The sequence below is a fragment of the Aulonocara stuartgranti genome (assembly GCF_965226115.1).
Source record: "Aulonocara stuartgranti genome assembly, chromosome: 12".
NCBI classification, from domain to species: Eukaryota; Metazoa; Chordata; class Actinopteri; order Cichliformes; family Cichlidae; genus Aulonocara; species Aulonocara stuartgranti.
Window position 1 is genome coordinate 18788968 of NC_138948.1, and position 22017 is coordinate 18810984.

General features: G+C 41.2%; 1 protein-coding gene across 10 annotated transcripts in view; it reads left to right on the top strand.

Moving 5' to 3' along the window:
- The window catches only part of LOC309719228 (membrane-associated phosphatidylinositol transfer protein 2-like), a 44609-nt gene that overhangs the window by 1095 nt on the left and 21497 nt on the right, over positions 1-22017 (top strand). For 6 of the 10 annotated variants that reach the window (XM_082555194.1, XM_082555193.1, XM_082555192.1 and 3 more), the window contains exon 2: positions 18428-18670. In XM_082555194.1, coding sequence (XP_082411320.1) covers positions 18593-18670 — 78 coding nt within the window. In that variant the 5' untranslated portion in view covers positions 18428-18592. Of the gene's footprint in view, positions 1-3682; positions 4382-5494; positions 5602-17946; positions 18188-18427; positions 18671-22017 lie in introns of those variants that run through there. The other 4 variants (XM_082555198.1, XM_082555195.1, XM_082555197.1 and 1 more) reach the window with 4 other exon arrangements.

A 22017-nucleotide genomic window follows, 5' to 3' on the forward strand; every position in this document is an offset into this window, starting at 1 on the left:
AATTTGTCATTACCGTGCTGCCATGTTGCTAGGTAACTAACTAACGGTGGGTTTACTCCAGTTCAGATTTGATAATCTTCTCCCGGAGATGCAACGTCACGTTAAGCACGTCTTATTTTACAAGGTGCTCCTACACCCAGCATGTTTAGATTAAGTTTGCATCCCTGTTCGGGGCTCTGGAGAGGAGCACCATGTTTTTCTGCTGCACACAGTTAAAGCTGATGAAATGTGCCCCTGTCTGTACCGACTGTCGGCTGTGAAGATCCTGTCACACACACTGCGTGTATTTTGGTAACATGCATACATTAATTTGCCTCTTAAGATGCACACTTATTTTTCTGAGACAATTTTCAGTGACAGCCAGCCAGGTGGAAGGATTTATGTAACATCCTGCTGCACATTAGAGCATGTTTGATGATGATGATGATGATGATTATGATTATTATTATTATTATTATTATTACCTCCCACTAAGCAAATTAACAGCAAAATGAAGGAGAATGCCAGACTTATTTGCTTATCTAAAAGCCTACATGCTACAAGGAGGTTGTGTGTTTTTTTTTTTTTTTTTTTTTTTTTTTTTTTTTTTTTTTAGTGCATACCCAGGCATAGTTTTGTTTCAGTATGACTTTATGAGTCTCAGCATCAAGAGTCACTTGACTCAGCTGGGCCTGGGTGAGTCATGGAGGCAGAGCTGACTTTGGAGGCTGTGGCGTCTGTTGTCCAGATGATGGCTGTGCTGTGAGGGGCAGGAGCCACTTTCACTGTGAACCCCTGTTTTACTCCCAACATTGCACCATGTCTTTAAGGTTTGAGGATTTTATTTCCAATGCATCTCTGCTAATGGCAGGGGCAAGGTCAGGCCTGCACTTGGGGTGTTTCAGCAAAGCAAGACATTCAGGAGACACCCACTATGATGGCTTGTTTCTCAACCAGTGTGCTCTGAAACAGGGTGGAAGCTTTTTTGTTTTTGTTTTTTCCTTGACATGTTAAAACCTGCATCCCGCTCCTTCAAGCCCCAAAATTTGTGTAACATGCTCGGCACAAGCTGCTCTGTAATCTTAAACCTTTTTTTGGCTGTCTCATTTTTGGGTGTCTCATTCAAGTACAATGAAAGCAGCAGAAATCTGAGCGGTACGTCCACTGCAGGTGTAGCTGACAAAGATTACAGGCATTCTGTGGGTTTTGGCACGTAATTCTCATCTAGGTCCCTTGTGGTTGAAACTTTTTAGACCAACATCTGTTTGTTAATCTGAAACTAGCGTTGCATCTTTTGATGCGGATTGTTACAGCTGCCATTCATTAGTGTCATGAGGCCCGCTTGTCAGTCACTGAAGTACTTTTCTAATGATTAAAAGCGACGTGTCTGACGCACAGTCCCTCGATTACAACACAAGCATCATTTACGGCCGAGAAATCAAATCTCGCTCATGCAACTGCACGTCACTCTCTTCACAAGTTAAATGTGAACTTTAAGATATGATTATGACCTTTTAAGATGGTGTGAAGGTAACAGCATCTTAAGAAACCATTTATTTTTTATTTTTTATAAAAAAGAAATTATTGACTTCCTTCCCTCTTCCCCGACAGACATTCGCTCACAAACATGCACATGTGGTATGTGGTCAAGGGCGTGCTGATGATTCGGAAGTGTAATTGTATGGTGACATGAGGTTTAGACAATATTTTGTCTTTTTATATATTCACCTTGTAGTCACCAAAGATAACTGTGATATTCTGCTACAATGAGTCTGTGTATCAACAGTGTTTGATTCTGCAGCTCGCTGAAGTACTGATGGTTTTCATATTCCAGTGGCCAGCTTGATTTAACCGAGCTCTCTGTTTGTTTGCATAACCTGTTTGCTCATTAAAACTACAAGTACAAGAGTACGAGTACAAGACTGCATGGGGACTCGTGCTCAGCGGAAGAAGTGCACAATACTGTGTTTTTGTTTTTTGGGTTATTTTGTTTTTTTGTTTTTTAAAGAAAAAAAAATCCCATTTCATCCTGGCAAAAAAACCATCTCTGCCTTTTATAAGAGCAAAGACCTGCACAGACTTCATGCTGGATGCATCTTTTGTCTTGACTGATTCCTGTCTTCTTCCACATTCCTGTAACTAGTACACTGTGAATTGTGGGTAGTTCCCTCAAGCAGGTTCTGCAGCATTGCAGACATGCTGAAAGGTAGAGACAAGACTAAAAATGTCTTTGAGACAGCTCACAGGAGCTCACAAATTCTCATTAGTCCTAACCTGTCTACATAGATGTGTGCTGGGAGTATATATGTACATCTGTGAGTGTTGACACTGAGACCAGGTAACATGTTAATGACTGTACTGGTAGTTTGGTGCCATGTTTACCTCTTTTGAAAAAGGCAAACTGGTTAACTCCTGCAAAATGGGCTTCTGAGACATCTATTTTGGAAAATGTACCAAAAAAAGGTAATTTAGAGTACCTGGGCAGGTTTACTTGAAAAGGATTAAGCTGCTTTTTCTAGATATATTCACTTTGAAATGTGCTTATAATGTCAGCCTAGGCTTAATCCATCTTTGGGAAACTGGCTCTCTAAGTCTGTGTGGATGTATGAAAAAAACACAGTCACAAATGTTTACATACAGATGTGTAACATAGCTCAAACAGTGGACTCTGGGTGGTGTTTACACATTTGCGTCACCACTGTAGCTTCAGAAATGTGTAAGCAGTAGTCACAAAACCGTACGTGTGTGTGTGTAGCTGACGTCAAAAATGAAAGCCATGTTCATAGATGGGCGTTGGCTTCTGTTGTTCCATTGTGATGTGATCGCTAGTGGACTCTAGCGCATGCTTTTTTTTTTTTTTTTTTTTTTTTAATATTTAAATTTGCTTCAGTTGTTATGAGCACATTTAACACTGAGAATTGACGTTTCCCTTCCCGCAGAAAAGCACCTCCAGAATCTCATTTCACAAACATTTGAAGTAACAAAGTCATTTAACGGACTTTAAATATTAATTAAGTATAAATATTGTATGAGTTATTTGCTGAAAACCCAGAGTTGCAGCTCCTGGATGACAAATTCATATGCAGCTGTAGCCCAGTGAATATGTAAAAGTTATTACTGTTATATAATTATGGTGGGGGGGGGGGTTGTTTGTTTTGTGAAGCTTGTTTTGTACACAGACCTGCAGATATTATTTTCAGGTTTTAATCCATTTCTTTTTTAGACGAGAAGCACAATTACTGATGTGTTTCTGAGCGTTCACAGAGACAGAGAGACTATGAGAGAGCGGTTGACAGGCTTCTGAAACCTGATAGCTCTTTTACTCTCAGGTGCCTCTCTTAAATATAACACATCACACAAACAGAGGCACCGAAGGAGAAAGAGTGGAGGTGATTGTGAATCAGCCCATTGTCTGTACAGTTGTGATTTCTTGTGTGGCTTGTTCACAACTTGTTGTTGAATTAAAGCAGTTCTGGTTCTGCTTTTAAAGGAGGGGGGTGGAAAAGGGGGGGGGGGGGGGGTAGGGCTGGGCCATATTATACCGTTCACGGTAATACCGGTATAATGTTAGGCAACGATAGGAAAATGAAATATCGCGATAGAATGGGAGTAAAACGCGCATGCGCAGTGCCTTTGTTTTCATACGCACATGGCCGATTGTTGGTTTGTAAAAATGGTGCAACTTCCAACTGGTTTGGTGTTTGTCCGTCAGATACACAACAAAGCACATTTTTTTGCAGAACATGCAAGCGGCCGTTGTTATTGTCGTATTTGTCGGACTAAGATGCTCTTAAATCTGGGAGTAATCTGGGTCCCAAACGCCGTATATTTGACTTCAGGTCAAACAACACTGCAGCATCACTGAGAGTTGAAAACTGTCTAAATTCTTTGATCTTTAATAAAACGATCAGCATTGCTGCTTTACCAGGTGTAACTATAAAGTTTAACTTCCAGGCATCCATGAAAACAAAAGTTATTACATTTAACGGAGTTAGAAGTTAGCAGGAAGCTAGCGGAAGTTAGCTCGCTAGTTTCGCTAGTTACCTAAGCATGATATAGCATGTTCTGACTGAGAGATTTCTGAAAAAATTCAAACGTACAGCTCTGCTATCACTTCCAACATAAATGAAGACAGGAAACTAAACAGCAGTGACGTTTGTAGGGTTACTGAAGTTGGGCTAGCTGGTATATAATGATGTGCTACGTGATCGCTAGCGACACAGCTATGTTAGCATAACATAAACAGTGAAGCTGGAGGACGAACACTAACACTTTTCCACTTATAAAAGTTAACGTGAAGGTTCTTCATGGTTAGAGACAAATGCAATCGCATGGCAGGATGCTGTAAACGGACCAAACTTCAGTCAGGAGAACAACTGAGATAATCCATCCACAATACGAGGTTAGTCATTAATATACTGCAACAACATGGGAATAGCTCAGCTGCCAGAGAATTCAACATTAATGAATCAATGGTACAGAAGTGGAGGAAGCAAGAAGAATGAGTTTAATAAAGTTTGATTTATCTGACTGCTTTGTTTCGCTTAATGTGCCTTATAATCCCGTGCACCTTATGGTCCGAAAAATGTGTACTGCACACTGCAGTTTAATGTTGCAAAGCACCTCTTTTTAACTTCAGTGGATATTATACATGGTTATGCTCAGGATATGTCAGCCCATTTCTACTGGAAATGCCTTTGGGTTAAACTTTCAGCAAGGAATTTGCATTTGCACTGTTACATTTTTATAAAGCTTTAATGTACATAAAAACCAGCTTCTTGTTTACGTGAAAATAAATGGAAGGTTGTCTTTTTGCGCTAGTAATGTTGTGGAGTTGTATTTTGTCTCGCATCAATTATATCGTCAGTTATATCGTTATCGCAAATTTTCAAATATATATCGTGATAAATATTTTTGGCCATATCGCCCTGCTCTAGGGGGGGGGGGGTACTGCGATGAGCTAATTGAAGAATGATAAAAATTCATATCCGTGCCAATATTTGCTCCCGCCTCTTTTCCAAGGCTCAAATTACGCACTGCTCCACTAACATTATACAGCTTGACAACCTCCTGACGCTCAGGAGGAAACACTGCAAATGTATGCTGTATATCTGAGTGACGGTGGAGTGGAAAATTCCTGATAGAGGAGCCTGTAGCTTTCGAGCATGTGTCCCCAGCCTTGTTTGAGTATTCATAGTGGTGTGGTATCTATTTGGTTTTTTTGTGCGTGTGTTCTTGCATGTGGCAAATCGCCCGTGCTCCCACATTAACCCTCGGTTTGCTGGAGTTTGTCCTGCAGCATAAGTCAATAATCCCGCCGTTAATAAGATGACAAACAAGCATACAGTCATTAAGTAACTGAATTTAGTGGAGCGAGGAAGAAAAGATGCATTTCCTGCCAGTGTAAGTTTGAATGACGTATGCTGCTGCTCACCACATCTTTTGGTTCCACGTGTGTACCGTTTGAGCTGATTATCGGATGAGATCACTGGCACAGGAAGAGGAAAGAAACGACAGGTTCGTACAGCAAAAGGAGCGATGCGAGCGGCGGCTAATAAGGTTAAATATTCAAACGGTGCGTCTTTAGATGTTGCTCTGGAGATGCGTGCACTGACTTTACAGGTTTGTGTAATCTGATGTTTTCTTAACCCACTTGCTGCATTGCCACTTGTTTTTCAAAGAGAGAAAAATCCCCAAAAACCGAGCTGTTGTGTAATATCGGACTGTTTCTTCAGTTCTCCAATTTGTTTGTTTTTTTTCTTTTCTTTTTTTAAGCAGAGGAAGAGGTAAAGTCTCTGCTTTTTATGTAGACCTGCCACCCACCTCATAACGCAATTACTGCCACTCTTACCAAAGCCAAGTTAGCAGTATAATCTCATATAATGGTTAAAAGGATGCAGCTGTAGATTTGCGGTTTCCCCGACTTCCTCATTTATTTTATTCACTATTTAAAATGGTCAAACTCAGTGCATATACTCTCTCTGGAGCTCACTGCTGAATTGTAGTTGCAGTGGCCAGCTTTCTGTTAGCATTAGAAAAGTCAATTTATTTTGCAGCTTGGCATGTTACGTGGGATTTCATCTGGTCAAATAAGATTAAAGAAAGATAATAAAAGCATTAAACACGGTTCACCCAACAAACTGGTGTTTTTTTTTTGTTTTGTTTTGTTTTGTTTTTTAAATCTCAGACTCTATATTCTAAAGTCTTTTCCCTTATGGTGGTTGTCATGATGTTTGTCATGAACAGAGTCGTGCCTCTTTAGTTTAATTTCTTTGGCCATTGTTAGAGACCGTTTTATATTTGTACATTCGGCACAGGAGGGGATTTTATTAGTTGAGTACAAGTCCTGTTAAGTGTCTGATCTTTAACAAGGAAGCTCTTTAAAATATCCTGTGGTCTTTGTTTATTGTCTGAGAGGACATGACTGTTTGGTTAGCAGCTAACTAGCCCTCAGCTGTTATTCTAGGTGGGTTTGTCAAATAAATATATTTTACTAAATGGGGACTTGACTTTTAAAGATGAGGGTTTTTTGTTTGTTTTTTGTTTTAAGAAAGGGTGGTGATTTTAGTACTCATGAAGGATGATGATGATGTCAGTGATTGTTTTTGTACTGATATGATGTCTGGGTGACGCTTAACTGAAACAAATTCATGATCGGATGTAGATGGAGTCCACTGACTCCTGTGTATTTGCTGCACTGATTAACGCGCGGTTTGAAGAGTATTTTTGGAAATAGCCAAATAAAATGTCAGAAAAATTTGCGTGTATAGTACTGCAAAACTGACCTTAAATACAGTGCAATCACCACAGTAACTTTTCAAGGAGTTTCGGCACCCCTTTGTTGACATGCTCTGGCGTTGTGCGATATGTTGTGACCTGTTATCGGTACTCCTTGCCTACATTTTTCTCTCTGACTTAAATTAGTTGTGCACTGAACGCTGTTATGTTACTCAAGCATTGCGCCTATGGCAGCTGGTCTACTGTTTGCATGGTGGGGTTTATATATACATGGCAGGTGATTGGGTGATGTTTTTGACACACCTAGCAAAAGAAGTGGGAAAAAAAAAAAAAACATACTTTAATGCACACTGTTTGGTAGAAGTGGGAATCGCCAGATACTACACAATACTGCGCTCACAGTACAATAATATTGCAATATAAAATTTTGCAGTATGCAGTAACACATATTGCAATTTATCAGCTTTTTTCATCTGCAAATTACATACTCAAAGTTAAACTTGGTCAATCTGTTTTACCCAATAATTTTTGTTTTTGTTTTGCTACAAAATGAGATTGTTAAGCACACTGTCGCTAAAACCTGCCATAAATGTTACCATAAGACAGTCTGCCATCAGTCTAATGTCAGTCTTAAATTGGCAATTAATTGCAATCTGGTTCTGATAATACAGCAAATATCTGACAAATTGTTGAAATGTACTCATCTGTTGCTGTCTACTTAGACAGATATTCACATTTAACTGTTAAATATGTGCTCGGCAGCCTTCCTGTTCTGCACGAATACAACCAGAAAACGACCAGCTGGCAGCCAGTCGAGTCCCCTCAAGTTGTGCTTATTGACGCATTCAGGCTGATAGCAATCAGTCTTTATAAGTTAAATTGCAACTATTTGTCAGCCTTTGACGAGCTCTGCAAGAGTGACTGTAGTCAGTCTAAGTGACACTGCAACTGGTCTGATAGGAGGCAGGCTTTCTGCCTCCTGTCGGCTTGCGATTAAAAGTGGTTGAGAGTGTGCAACACCCTCAAACTCTGGGCAAATATTTACTCACCAAAAGTTTTTATTTATGCATTTATTTTTGGTAGGTGCAAGGAAATTCCTGTCCTACTTACTTCTGTGACTGAGCCATTAGCTAGCTCTCACTTAGGATGTATCTTTGTCAAGCTAAGCGTGTTCAATGTTAGGCTAACGTTATCTGAGGATGGTGGTGCATGAGATGAGCCTTCTTGTTTGTAGTATTCTTGAGTTTTTTAAAAAAAATTTTTTTAAAATAAAATATCAATATTTTGGTTAACCTTTTATTTATATAATATCCCAGTACTATGCTGTAACAATTTTTATCCCCCCGCAGTCTCCACTCTTATGGTGTAAGCACTAAACTCTCACACACTTAAATGATGTTGCCTGGGGGGTGAATGAGTGCAAGAGGCCCCATGGGCGCGTAAAGTTATGAGGAGGAATGTGATTCCAGCGACTTTACTCTTTGTTGTGTGAGTAGGATCTGTGCCCCCCCCCCAAAAAAAAAAAAAATAAGCAAAACTTAAAAGAAATTGTTCACGAATAAATAAACAAGATGTGTAAAATACCACATTCTGCATTCTTCTGGTTTCATGTAAAATTATTTCCTGTATCAGTCGTATTGGGTTACCCTTTTGTACTTATCTTCGCTTTTGTTTTTTTCCCCCTGCTTTTATTTGTAAAACCATGTTTAATCTCACAGCACTATGAGGGATATTTAATTACCTAAGGCCACGTCTGCAGCAATGCAGACTTAACGCAGAGCTCTCATGGTTTCAGTGGGTAAGTGCCCCAGAGGCTTTAAATGAAGAATCTTTTTTATTTATTTTTTATTCAGGCAACAAATGAGGTCACTAATCACAGAAAGGAATCCAGCAATTATTTATATACTACTTACACATATACTCTTATTATACTTTTTTCTGTAAAACTGGAGGGTTTGTCATCATCCATTTTCCTCACCGACCGTTTGAGATAAATACAATCATTTTCCAATCGTATGTTCATAATAGCTTGTGTGTCCCTTTTTAAAGTCGTGCAAAAGATTTTGCAGTGCATCCCGAAGGATATTCAGTCAATTTCACTAACCAGAAACTAAATGCTGTCATCTGTGCCTTTTCAATCATTCAGGAACCTGCAGGGATTTGATGCACTCCTAAAAAAACAAAAAACAAACATCTCTTACAATTTCTGATGGGAGCATAGGGACACATTGCCAGCTGGCTGGTTATTTCAAGGTCTAATTTTTCTTTTAATTCATCTTGAGCGGACAATCACGCATCATGAGAGTACTTCAGATGAGCTTCCATCATGTACCTGGGTGCTGGCCAAGCACTGAAGGGAACACTGTGTTTTCCCTGCACTTCGAGCTCCGCAGACTCTGTCCTTCTTCTTTTTTTTTTTTTTTTTTTTTTTTTTTTCCCATCTCGCTCTCCCACCCTCAGCTCTCTTAAACAAAACAGGTGATGCTAATGCTGGTGTTGAGCTGTTGACAGGGACAACAGGGGTACAACCTGTCCCCACGCATCCCTGATGAGCCGGCTGATGAATGGCATATCATTGCTAATGCTCCTACAGTGGCGTTGTCTGGGAAATGAGACAAAGGCGTACGCTTTGCACGCGTCTGCTCCATGTCCTCCTTCATTTGGACACAAGTTTTTCTCGCAGTGTGGGCAGACTCCAAAGAAGAGCCGAAGTCTTTTTATAGAAATCGTCCACCTTCCTGTGTCCTTTCTCGAGCTTTATTTTTCCTGGAAGATAAATCGAGTTTATGCACATCCTCTAAGAGGGCTGGCATGTTTAATTTTTTTTCCTGGCCATAATCATCAACCTTGTAGATGAAGGGATATCAAGGCAGTCTGGCACATGCTCTCTGTGCCGGGAAACCTTTTAGCTCTTAGGCAGAACGATCTGCTTCTGGGAGGGAAAGTAAATCGAGCGACGAAGGATCACAGTCAGCTGTGAATTAGAAATGCTGCTTTCACCATTAAGAAAGTGCTCGTCAGTGGACTTTTTCACGCCTCCTTATTCTATCTCCACATTAGTTATGAGTCAGCCATGTTTATTTCACATATTTTAGAAATGTAAGTATTTATCTCTGCAGCTTTTACATCAGTATGATGCACAAGTGCCATTTTATATCTGTTTCCTTTTTTTGGTTCTGCCCTGAGCCCTCGCAGCGCTCTGAGTCACATGGACTTCGTAAAATGAAAGCAGCAGCGCTGGTTCATGTCACTTTACCCATGTTCCTCTTTCTTTTCCACTGGTCAGAGACACCTGATTTTTCTGAACCTAAAAATAGACCCTTTTGGACCCTAACTCAGCGTCTCACGCTTACTTTTTTGCTCTCACTGTACAGGCTTTTTTCTTTTCGGGCGGTCTCTCTGTATTGCCCGTTCTTACGTGGCAGACAAAGTGCCACGTCTTCCTTCTTTCAGAGTTGTGTGCCTGTGTGAGAGAGAAAGGGAGAAGTTAGAGAATTTGTGGGTTTTTTTTATTTTTTATTTTTATTTTTTTATAGCCCTTGCTCTGATAAGAAAATCCCATAACCAGGCTTTCCACAAGGCTGGAAAGCTGACCTCACAACCCGCTGCAGTGTTAGCCACAGACACTTACCAAGAGCATCTTTGAAAATGGCCTTTTATGGTCAGTAGAAGAAGCTGCTTCACTCTTTGGTGAGTGGGTAGAGCACTTTTTGGAAGGCTGCGTTATTTGTGCTACATAAAGGGGTTTAAGGTATTTCACCAAAGGGCAGCCTGTAACCTTGGGCTTTTTTTATGAGCAGCTTTCTTATCATTGACCTTTTAAATGTGCTTTATGCACAGTAACCTTGAAATGAGCAGTGACGCACACTGAAGGTGATGATTCAGTGATTTGAGTTGTAACCCAGAAAGTACAAGGTTGGCATACAGACCAAAGCACCGACTGAGACTGGTGTCGATAATTGAGTTGAGATCAGATTTGTCCTCCCTTTTTTGTGAATTGCTTGGACTTTATGCACTTGGCCAAATAAGACTTTAGTTTGATATGAGGGGCTTGTGAGGGATTAAACTGTCATAACATTCAAAACCAGTCTGTTTTAGTAGGTACACCATTTCAACTTTGCACACTTTTAGTTTCTGTGTCCTCGATTCACAGAGAGGTTTTCGGATCCACTTTCCTCTAAGCTAGTGTGTGAAGCTGGCACAGAGAGTTTGTTTTTCTTTCCACTTTCTTGTAACTGACTGCTGTTTTTGAAAGAGGATCTGTCAGTGGTTTACTTGGTTAATTTTAAACTTCACAAAGAGAACTAGCATTAAACTGACAGGGTATAGGCCACCTTTCAACCCTTGATGTGCTGCAGGAAGTAACATGCGTGTCTATTTAATTTTTTTTATTAATTTTAAGCATAGTACAGTAGACGCAGAAGGAAACTAGTCTTGAACCAGCATGTAAGGATTTTCAAGTCTTATCGTGAATTTTCTTGGCTATTTGAAGTTTTGTTTTTCTGTTTTTGTTTTTGTTTTTTTGGGCCACATTTAAATCCTGCATGCTGACACAGTTGCAGATATTTCGGGTTGCTGTATGAATCGATGAGGCTTCTATAGCAGATTGCCGTGGAAATGAGCTGCGGCAGGAGGGAAAAGAGACCGACAAAAGTGAAAGTGGAGACAGGGGAAACGGGAGAAACCAGTATCAGCCCCGGCAGCGTCTGGTCTCTACTTTCCCCCGTCACTCTGACTTCATCTTGGCAACCAATAAGGAAAGGCCCCTCTGTGTCTCCATGGTAACCCCCTGTTCAAGCAATGATGGAGAGGATAAAGGGGCAGGAAAGAAAATACATTTTGGCCTAAGGCAAAACATTTTTCTTCTCAAGTTTTGTTGAGTGTAATGCATTTTCTTTCTCTTCTGTGACATTGTCATTCAAAAAACAGAATGTTGCATTTTTTTTTTTTCTTTTTAAATGTGAGAGACTAAAAATAGACCCCAGGCAAGGCACAATGATTTCTGTTTACACTTGCCTTTAAGCTTTATATGCTTCTATACTTTTGCAGTGACCACGACCTTTGTTGTCTATCACAACTGATAAATATTTTACTCGTAGCCCTGCTGCTTCTGCAGTTTGCAGATGTTTCAGCGTCTTTTTAAACGCTTCATATCAAGCGCTCACTTTCCTCTCTGCAGGTTGCGATACACACGCATGTGCCCACATTCTTTTATAGAGTTATAGTGTAGGTGTTAGCGCAGTAATGAATCTCAGCCACAGCGCTGTCGTATGCCACATAACCAAAGCTGCTTCTCACTGTTGTGAGAGACAGAGAGTGGCAGTGATAATGGAAATTCATTTGTTGTTATCCGTCCAAGCCTTTGTGGCACTGGTAAGCATGCACTCTGCAATAGTCTCCACATTAGCAAGAAGGCCTTAATTTGAATCAGCGTCTTGTTGCTGCCAAACACTCGAAGAGTGACTGATGAGAATGTTTTGGAGAGATTGTCTAAATGCACCAAAGCATTTCCTTTCCTTTTGGTCTGCTGGGCTACATGAATTAGTTAATGGAATGGGCAAAATGCGAGCGTAGCGACGCTTTCCTTTTCTGTATCTGCTGAGTTATATAACACGCTCTCTCTACGCAGCTCATTTAGGCTCGCTGAGCACTTTCAGAGAATGACAGCAAGGGAAGATCCTCGTTTAACCTTGGCACGTAACTGATTAATCCAAGTGCAATTTTCATATAAGGTCATCTAATTTTGGATTTCTGAGTGAAGCGTGGGGTTGGTTAGAGATGGTGTTGGTATGCAACGGGCCCATTTTGGACCACTGTGGCGTTGACGAGCACCACTGAGGCATAAGAAAACAATGGCTCCAATTATTAAAGGGGCTTAAAGTTCTCAGCGATCACTAAGCACCCGATTTATTTATTTTTGAATTTTAATTACATGATGCGGGTGTCAAATGTAAAACCTATATTCCAGTGGTTCCTGCACTCTGTTAAATTAGATGATCTGCTTTAGATTAAAATCATGTTCACCTCGAGATCTTGCAAAAATGGCAGATATCTTTGCAACAGGTGTGGCTTTCTTCTAATATCTAATTCTTCTGTATGTTGCACAAGGAGAGCTTTTCACATCAAATGAGCAGTTATGACACTCTTTAAATGTATATTGGTTTTTTTTGTTTGTTTGTTTTTAGATATCTTCCAAGTGGGTATACACACTAAAACTAAAACTCACAGTTAATAGAAGATTATTCATTTGTTTGTTCGTGTTAACAAATCCCTTTCTCTGTGGTAATCAAACTGCAGTTTCACGACACCATGTTCAGCTGTGCCTGAGCTCGATTTCTTTTTGCTCTCGTTCATTCCCTCCCTGTGCAGGCTCATTTTTAGAAGCAGATCATACTTGCAGGGCTACTGTAGGAGGTAGAGGACGAGAAGGAGGAGGAGGAACACAATGCAGGAGATGCTCACAGGGTGTCAAGTATTTTTAGCTTTCCCCTTGTGCTGTGATGATGAGTAAAGAACAAGGGCAGGTTGTGCTTCCCACCTTCATAGTTTGTGGAAGATTGTGGACCTGAGGGACGGGAAAGGGTGATGGATATGTTTCAGAATGCATGCGGCGCTCATTGTATTTACTGTATAAGAACAAGATGACTCACCATTATTTGGCCCCTTTATTTTTACAAGATTATACTGGGGTTTTTTTTCAGCTTATAACACGGCTTCCAAAGGTGATTACTCACACTTTGTTTTGTTTTTTCCATATGAAACTGATTCTCTCATCTTAAGTCAGCATCAGACTTCTTTTAAACTGAGGCTAACTAAAGAACCATCATAATGCTCTTGCTTTGCTTTTGTTTGAGCTGTGCATTGTGTGGTGTCACATATTTAAAAAAAAAAAAAAAAAAAAAAGGCTTTTTCATTAAAGAGAGAGGCTCAATGTTTGCTCACTCCTCCAGTGCTGTATTGAAATCAAGCAAGGTAAAACACGGCGTGTGTGTGTGTGTGTGTGTGTGTGTGTGTGTGTGTGTGTGTGTGTGTTTTATTAAATTTCTTTATTGGTGCCTAAAGGGGGTGGGTTTTGTTGGGTGTAAATTGGGTGTATTGTCACAAAAATACTGTTTATCTGATAAATACTCTTCATTCTTTGCCCTCATTAGACCCTTCACCTTATAATCTCAGTATGTTTGAGACTGAAGTTAGAGTTCGAAATAAGCCCAAAGGCTTCTTTAGGCTCGTAGATGGATGGTAAACTCCCTCATTTGTGTGCGTTTACGGCCCAGCACGAATACATTTGTCTTAAGCCTCTTGACATTTTAACTGGATTGGTCGGTAAGCCCATCAACTCAATCAAGGATTCTTATCACAAGCTGAGGCAGTTGCCATAACCGAGGTTGCCTCTGTGATACGAGAGCAACAGTGTGAAACCGATCTGCTGTATTTCAGGCAAGCCGGGAGGCTAATATGTTCCACTTGTATTTTAACGGTCACGTGAGCCACCGATCCCTGGAATTTACCGCCTTCTCTGGTGCGCAGCCTCAGCACTGTGCTCTATAAAACACTGCTAAATTTAAAGGAGCGCCACCATTGCAGCCTTTGGGAAAAGCCTCCAGTGAGTCACCACTGCCCTCTCGGTATTGCTCCGTGTTTGACAGCAAGGCCCAGCTGCTGCTCTCTGTCCTGGGGATCTGTCTGTTTACTGTGCATATATCATGTCTTTGGACAGATTAAGTCATGCCACTTTCCATTATGAGAGTGAAGGACAGTGTGGAGTGGCAAGGAAAGCCAAGAGTGAAAGGCACATTTCATGTTTATGTCAAAGCAATCGACCCGAAGGATATGCTGGTCTGTGTTCTGTGGAGTAAGCAGGTTTCGTCTGTTTATGTCACTTATCAGTGGTTAGACGTAACCAGATGTGCAGCGCTCTCCACACTTGTTTGTTGAGAAAGGCTTTTGTAGCCAGACAGATGTAGCCATGATTAAAGGCGTCACCCTTATGGCTCCTCTTGTATTATTCATCATGTTACCTGGAACGTTTCTGTATTGACGCTGATTTTTAGTGTCTAATTCACCTTTTGAAAAAGGAAAAAATGAATCACTTGGTACAATAACACTCCTGCCTGGAGGATTGCATTTTTAAAAAAAAATTTTTTATACCTTCGATGGCTCATCACACTTTGATGTAGCATTGTGCACGTCAGGGTGTATGCCGGCCGCACAGGATCACGAAACGGTAGCAGGAAGAGGTACAAAAGGCAATCCCACTCAAAGTGTCTTGTAGCTATCGCTGTCTTCAGCTTTGTCGAAACAGGAGCAGGAACATTGGGGGCTGCTTTGTGATGAGCGCTGTGCATGGGCTTGTGCTGCTGTTGCGTCACTGCCTAGAGGGGGGCAGAGACAGTATTTTTAGAAGGGAATGAGCATATTCTCTGCACAAACAACGTCAAGCACTCTGCTTGCGTATGCTTGGATTATTGTGACCAGGCTATTTTTAAGCTCTGTGTGTGAGAGTGCTTTTTTTTCTGGGTCAAGCATGGTGCCAGTACTCTCTCGAGTCTGCTGGTGAATCGTACATTACCGGTCCTGTGCTGTGCACTGCATCTGCATCAGTCAAAAATGAAAGTTGGAGAATCACAGGTTTAAACCAGCAGGAGGAAAGACTTTCCTTTTTATTTTTTTATTTTTTTATTTTTTTATTTAAAAAAAAAAAAGCTTTCTATCTGCAGTGAAACGTAATGCCTGTATTTGTGGAACAGTCACCCGGTCTTAAATTAGCTAATTCAGGAGGCCTTATAATGTGTAGTCAATACAACCGCAGACACAATACATAAATATACAATACAAGATGTATGCTGTCAAATGTGTATAAAGTTTGGGTGTGTCCATGTGAGATTGTTGCTTCACTGAGTTTACACAACTGCAGCCGGACAAGAGGAGACAGGTGCTGGAAAGTGGTGCATAAGCTTTCCACTGAAACCAAACGTTTTACTGAAGAAGAAGGAAAAACATATTTTAAGATGGAACCGCAGATTATAGAGGGTGGAAATAACTTCCTAGTTTCTGCCCAACAAGGCATAAATATGACTCACATTTGCTGGTATATAAAATCAGACTTAAGCCAAATACGAGTACTTACTTTCATTATGTGCACAAAACAGAATTTAGCTTGTATGTTACTTTTTTTTTTTTTTTTAAAGACTGAATTTAATTGAGTAATCAAGATGGTGGGGGATGGTTGCTTTGTGCAATGCTCACCAGTAGCAATACTGCTGTAATCCTGCAGAATAGTGACATAACTAACCTGCATCAGTATTGCTGCTAATCCCTGCAGAGCATCATCACAACAGCTTCTGAACACATGCTGTCGGACAGAGCTCTGCTTTGGGTGGACAGGGTCCCTCTGTTGAGCTGCCTACTGATTTTTCTTGCTTTCTGTTTGTTTGCTGTGTCCTTGTTATGGTATTTGCATACCTGCTGTCACTTCCGTGTGTGTGTAGGCTGGCCGTTGGGGGCTGAACTTTGATTCATAAAGCAATAGTAGACAGCAGACAGTAAAAGAAGTAGTCTTATCATTGTCAGACTGAATGACCTCCAAATCAGTACAGTTAATACATCCATAATCTGTGGTCAAGAGTAAATACTCAGACTCATTTCTTGCATCAATAAATGCATCTGCATTAACAGTGTTGCCAGATTTTTAAATCATGCTTGGAGTAAATGTTACTTTGAGGCTGTTAGTGCAAAGTGCTTATCCTTATTGATTAACTTCTAAAGACTCCTTGGGCTCCAGAGCTGCAGGCTTTCCTCTGGGCCTCTCCATGTAGCCTAGTTTTATTCTAGCATCCCCCCAAGAGTGCAGTTATTTTCAGCAAAATGTGGTGTTCTGCTCTGATTTTGTCAATGCTTTGTTCTTCACTGTAAAGAAATCACAAAAAAATGTATAGAAGCAGAACACTTCCTAATATTTTAGTAAACAGCTGCTGTTCCAGATGTGAAGTCGGTCAGGCTGCGTCTTCTTTCCAGCCTCAGTAAAGTCAATAGATAAAAGCTTTTCTTTAGCGGCATTCAAACATTCAATCATTGGAGGGAATGGGTCTGTTGGTTCGACCAAACCTGGCCTTTGTTTGTTGGATAAGTGACGCAGGGGGGATATTGATGTGATTAGAGTGATTAAACAGAATGGACGCATTCCTGAGCAAGGTCCAATAGGTTCCATAGTTCAGAAATTGGTAAATATTAAGGTTATGCAAGACTGTGTGGTCACATTTGGCTAAATAGCTAAATCAGCAGCGTCAGGATGGTGTTGTGCACTATAGTCTCCTCGGCAGCATAACTAAGATCCTGCCTAATGTGCTTTCACCTGACCTATCTGAAAACAGGCTGAACTTTATCTTAAATTTCAGTTAAACTCAGTTTTATTTATATCATTACACTCGCTTAAGGTGCTTTATATGGCACGGTAAAGACCCCAACTATCCAGTGACCCCCAATGAGCAAACACTTGGGGACAGTGGGAAGGAAGAACTAACTTTTAACAGGAAGAATTCTCTGGCAGAATCAAACTGGTTGGGGGCAAGGGGTGAAAGACAGGATAAAAGATGCACTGTGGAAGAGAGCCAGAGATTAATAGTAACTAATGATTAAATGCAGACTGGTGTATGAAGGGAGAAGAAGATACACTCGTGAGAAACCCTGAGCAGCCTATGCCTATTGCAGAGTAACTAAGAGAGGATTCAGGGTCAACTGACTCAAATAAGTGCTTTATCAAAGTACACCTTTAAATCTTTGCTGTTAAAATATCCAAGTTTGAGAATTTGAAAACATAACCTGGAAAGGAGATAATGCCTGTGACAGTTATTTAGCTAAACTTCCACTACAGTGCAGTATGGTGCTGCATAGGCGTGATCTTGTTTTGTACTTTTTTAGCTTCGGAGAGCTGTTTTCTTGCCTTAACGGTCAAAGCAGACTTCTGCAACTCACGCCACCCACACGTTGTGTATGTATAGCCCACACCTACCCCTATTCTACCCAGTGGTTTGAAAACAATGCTTTGTGTATTCCTTATTTGTGAAACCTCGATCATGAACAGGGGGGCTCTTACACTGTTATATAATGCCTCCCACTCTACTGTAATCCCTCTTATGCTAACTTAGCACCCCATGTGACGGTGCTGGACCGCTGGAAGAAAAAGGGTGGCTGTCGGGACTGTCGGCAAGGCATGGGTGCTCTTCGTAGACTCTGGCCACACACCTACACACAAAAACACACACGCAGTAGCCTGTGTATAAGAAGGAGTATTTATCCTAGGAAGTGCTTTACTTGGATTTGCGATGCTGGATGGAGGCACAACACCGGTGCTTGTCTTCATTGCCAAGGCTTGGAGTAGATGTCTACTACACGGAGCATATGTTCTGAATGACACTTTGGCTCTTTTCTTCATCTGCCTGTGAGCCACGAGAGGGGATCTTTGTCCTCCGATGTGTGTAGCAGAGTTAGACAGATTCAGAATTTAGTCTGTGTGCTGACAGGTTTTGCCCGTTATTGATATTTTTTACTGCTGCTTTCTGATTTTTGAATCTGGAATAATCATTAGGAATTTTAAGATGTTAACTTTATCCATATGTTTTGACTAACACACTCTACAAATGGGATGTTTTGCATTAATATGCAGCACCCATAACCCAGTTTTTTTTTTTTACGTTTTCTTTCACCTCCACAGGAGCCATCAATGTGGACTTCAGCTGGTGATTTGACAAGTCTCGTATAGGAGCATCCCGAGTCTCTTCTTCCCTCTCTCCCCCTCCCTTTCCCTCTATCCCTCCCTCCCCCGTTCCCTTGTCAATCTCCTCCCTGATCCCCCTATCCCCCTTCTCCAAGCTTCACCATGCTCATCAAGGAGTACCGCATCCCCATGCCCATGAGTGTGGAGGAGTACCGCATCGCCCAGCTTTATATGATACAGGTGAGGCAACACAACCATGGTTTCCAGCAAATCCTCACCCACACACGCACCTAACTAAAAATGAACAACCGCAGAAACGAGGGGACGAAAACGAGCAGTCAAAGAGGAGATAAAGTAACACGGGGAGTTCTTGAAGTGTGCAATCACAGCATACTCAATGATGAAAACGATTGGTCGTATGATGCGTGACGTTGGTGGAGCAACTAAACAAAGAGAGCCTGTGTGCTGATAGATTATCCAGTTTAAACTCTCTGAAGCTGGCTGTTTAAAGCTGTCATAGACCGCATGTTTCTGCACTCGATGAAACGCCATGTACACACACTGCTGCGACGGAGATGGACATACTGCTTTCATTTGTCAAAGCAGGCCCTTAGCTGGAGATGGAGGGTCTGTGTTAGAGCATTAGGGTTTACAGCGCCTGCAGAAAGGGCCCATTTAAATAGCTTTAGTTCTGCTGTGCAGCATTATATCCTCTTCATATGGCATGTGTACATGAAGGTAGATTTACTTAATCCAGCAGTACACAGAGGAGGTGTTGATGCCAAGACTCAGGCTGTGGTAAAAATACAGTGTTATTTATAGTTCAGAGATGTGCATATTAGGCATTAGGTGCATTTGTTTGGATTTGAGCTGCACGGTTACGTAATGTGTGTTTTACGATCATTGCAGAGCAAGCTGAAGTTACAGACCTGTTTGATCAAGTTGAGGTTTTTTGAGTTTCGATGCATTTTGCCTCTTTGCTGATCTTGCATTGCGATGGTAATGTGAGTCTGGTTGCTTTTTGTTATCAGAAAATAAGATTCACAAAGAGTGCAGAGTAAATTCAAAGCAAAGTATCAAGAGAAATCGGCATCTTAAGAGTCAAACGTGGGAGCTTTATTTGTGACCTTCATCTCTCAGGGTTCAGCTTTGTTGGATAGGTTCAGCATTTATGACTTGGGTAAGGAAAGCCCAGGATGCTTTCATGATGTAGACCAGCTGTTAATCTTACAGCCAAATAAGGATGTTGACGGGGTTGTTTAAAATTAATATCCACCCACAGGTATAACAAGGCTACATAGAGATTAATTCAACTGTATTGACTCTGAAAGCCTCTCCTTGTTTTTGCCGTGTACTTTAAAAACAGCCTGTGTCACTAGCTGCATTACATCATTGCAAATAGAGAGAGCGAGTATTTGAGAGAGGATAAGAGAGAGAATTTGGTTGTTGCAACGGTCTCACCAGTTACCGGTTTTCTCTGCATAAGCTGAAATGAGTGTAGAAAGAGTGTGTACGTCTTCTAAAGAATTTCAGATTTATTTGTTAATTTTTTTCAGATGATAAAGATGTTTGCTTGCTTTTCTAAACGTCCTCCCGATGCTGTATCCAGCAGACAGGTTGTCTGCTTGAGTTGTAGATGTGTGGGAACATGACTCAGAGGACATGCCCCAAAGCAAGCAGACGTTTCAAGACGGCACATGTCGGGCTCTGCGGCACACTTCTTCCTCACCTCATAATTCACCTTCATTGTATTTGTGAAGAGTTAATTAATCTTTAAGAAAAAAAATATATATATATAAATATATATATTTTTTTTTTAGTCTTTAACTGCTTGCCTTTCATATTTTCAGGACAAAGGCAGAACACGTGAGAAAGTCTACTAAAGAAATTCTTTGCGCGTGAACTCTTAAGTATGTAAACAAAATCCCAGGACGAAGAGTTCCAACATTGTATTGACCCATAGTTACCTTTCCCCCTGACCTAACCGCCTCTAAACAGACTCGGTGCGCTGAGGCTTCTGTCACTATGGCAACCATGACATCAGTAGCATGCCAGTGGTCAGGTTTTGTTCACGAGAAGGAGTGAATGAGGAAATGGAGGATAAAAAGAGAGGCAGTGAAGAAGGGATGGGAAGAAATTTGAGAGAGGGGGTGGAAGGAAAGGGAGCATGGCTACCCTCACTTCATTGCTTTATGTTACCAGGGCAACCGCAGCATGTAGCCCTGTCCGCCCGCCTGCAATCCATCCTCTGTGAAAGCCTCATAAACGAAGCCGGGGCCTTAGGACAGCCTAGTCATATCTCCACCTCACCAGGCTGCGCCCCACCCTATCTCTCCTTTCACGTTCTTTCCTTTGCCCCTTATGACACTTTCTTATATGATCGGTAATTGTCACATTCTTCTCACAATCGGGAGATTTACAGTAATAAGAAAATACAGAAAGTGTGAGATTTTAAATATGAGCAGTTCTCATTGAGCCTCATTCATCCACACAGGCCCTACGTGTTTTGAATAAGCAACTGTGGAGTTATCGTTCAAAAAGGAGCATCTCTAGCAGGAAACGCGCCTCGCGAGAGGAAAATGCCAGGATGTGACTCCTATCCTGTCATAGTAGCTGGGTCTAAACATGTATAGCAGGCCATCATGGTGTGAGTACTTCGCAAAAGTTTGATGGCTGTTTAAAGAAAGCAAAACTGTTTACATGAGAGACTCCCTGTAGAGGGCATCAAGGTACCTCCTTCTACACTTATTTTACTCCAAAGGTACACTTTACCTCCGTATGTGAATAAATAAAGTGTCCTGTATTTTGTAATATATAACGTTACATTGAGAGTTTCTTTATTTTTAAACTTGTTATCTGTTCCCGCTCTTCCCGTTATGAGAGTGGCTACGCCCTGGCCAGTGTTTTATGATCTTTTTCTGGTGAACTGGAGAAAATTACCCAGCGCTACAAAGGGAAGAAGGAGGGACTCTGCCTTTGACAGGCAAACACGGGGATGTAGTGTTTGTAGGTTGGACTTTTCCTTTTAAAAAATGCTTAAAATTCATCATCAGTGGATATGTATTTTTGTTCTGTATTTTCGTAGTGAGCTTTTTATAATGCACTGTAATCTGGAGATTATCTGTTCACTTGCTGTGACTGAGTTTCTGCATCGCCTACTGGTTGAGTGTACGGCCGGTCTGACGTTGCTGTGGTGGTGTCTGTGCTGTGTCTTTGGAGCTGTGTCTGGGTTGTTGAGAGCTGGGCGGGTTGCTAATGAATGACCTGTCAAAGGTAATGAGGTCCAGTGTGCTGGATGCCTCATGGCTTCCTCTTCCCTGCTCCACTGATTCACTGGTTTGCTTCCATCACCTCGCTCTGCACAGCTGACTGGAGGAATCGGTCTCCCTATTATGCCATCGCTGCACTAAACACGCAGTTAAACAAAGGTTAAGCTGCATACTAACACTGAACAACTGCTGATAAGAGGAAAAAAAACATGATACATCAAAAATCTGACTTTTTATGGTCCTCATGTCTGTCGTCAGCATTTGGACTATGCTCTGCTGTTTAATGTTTTCTCATTCACAAGTTTCACAATTACAAAT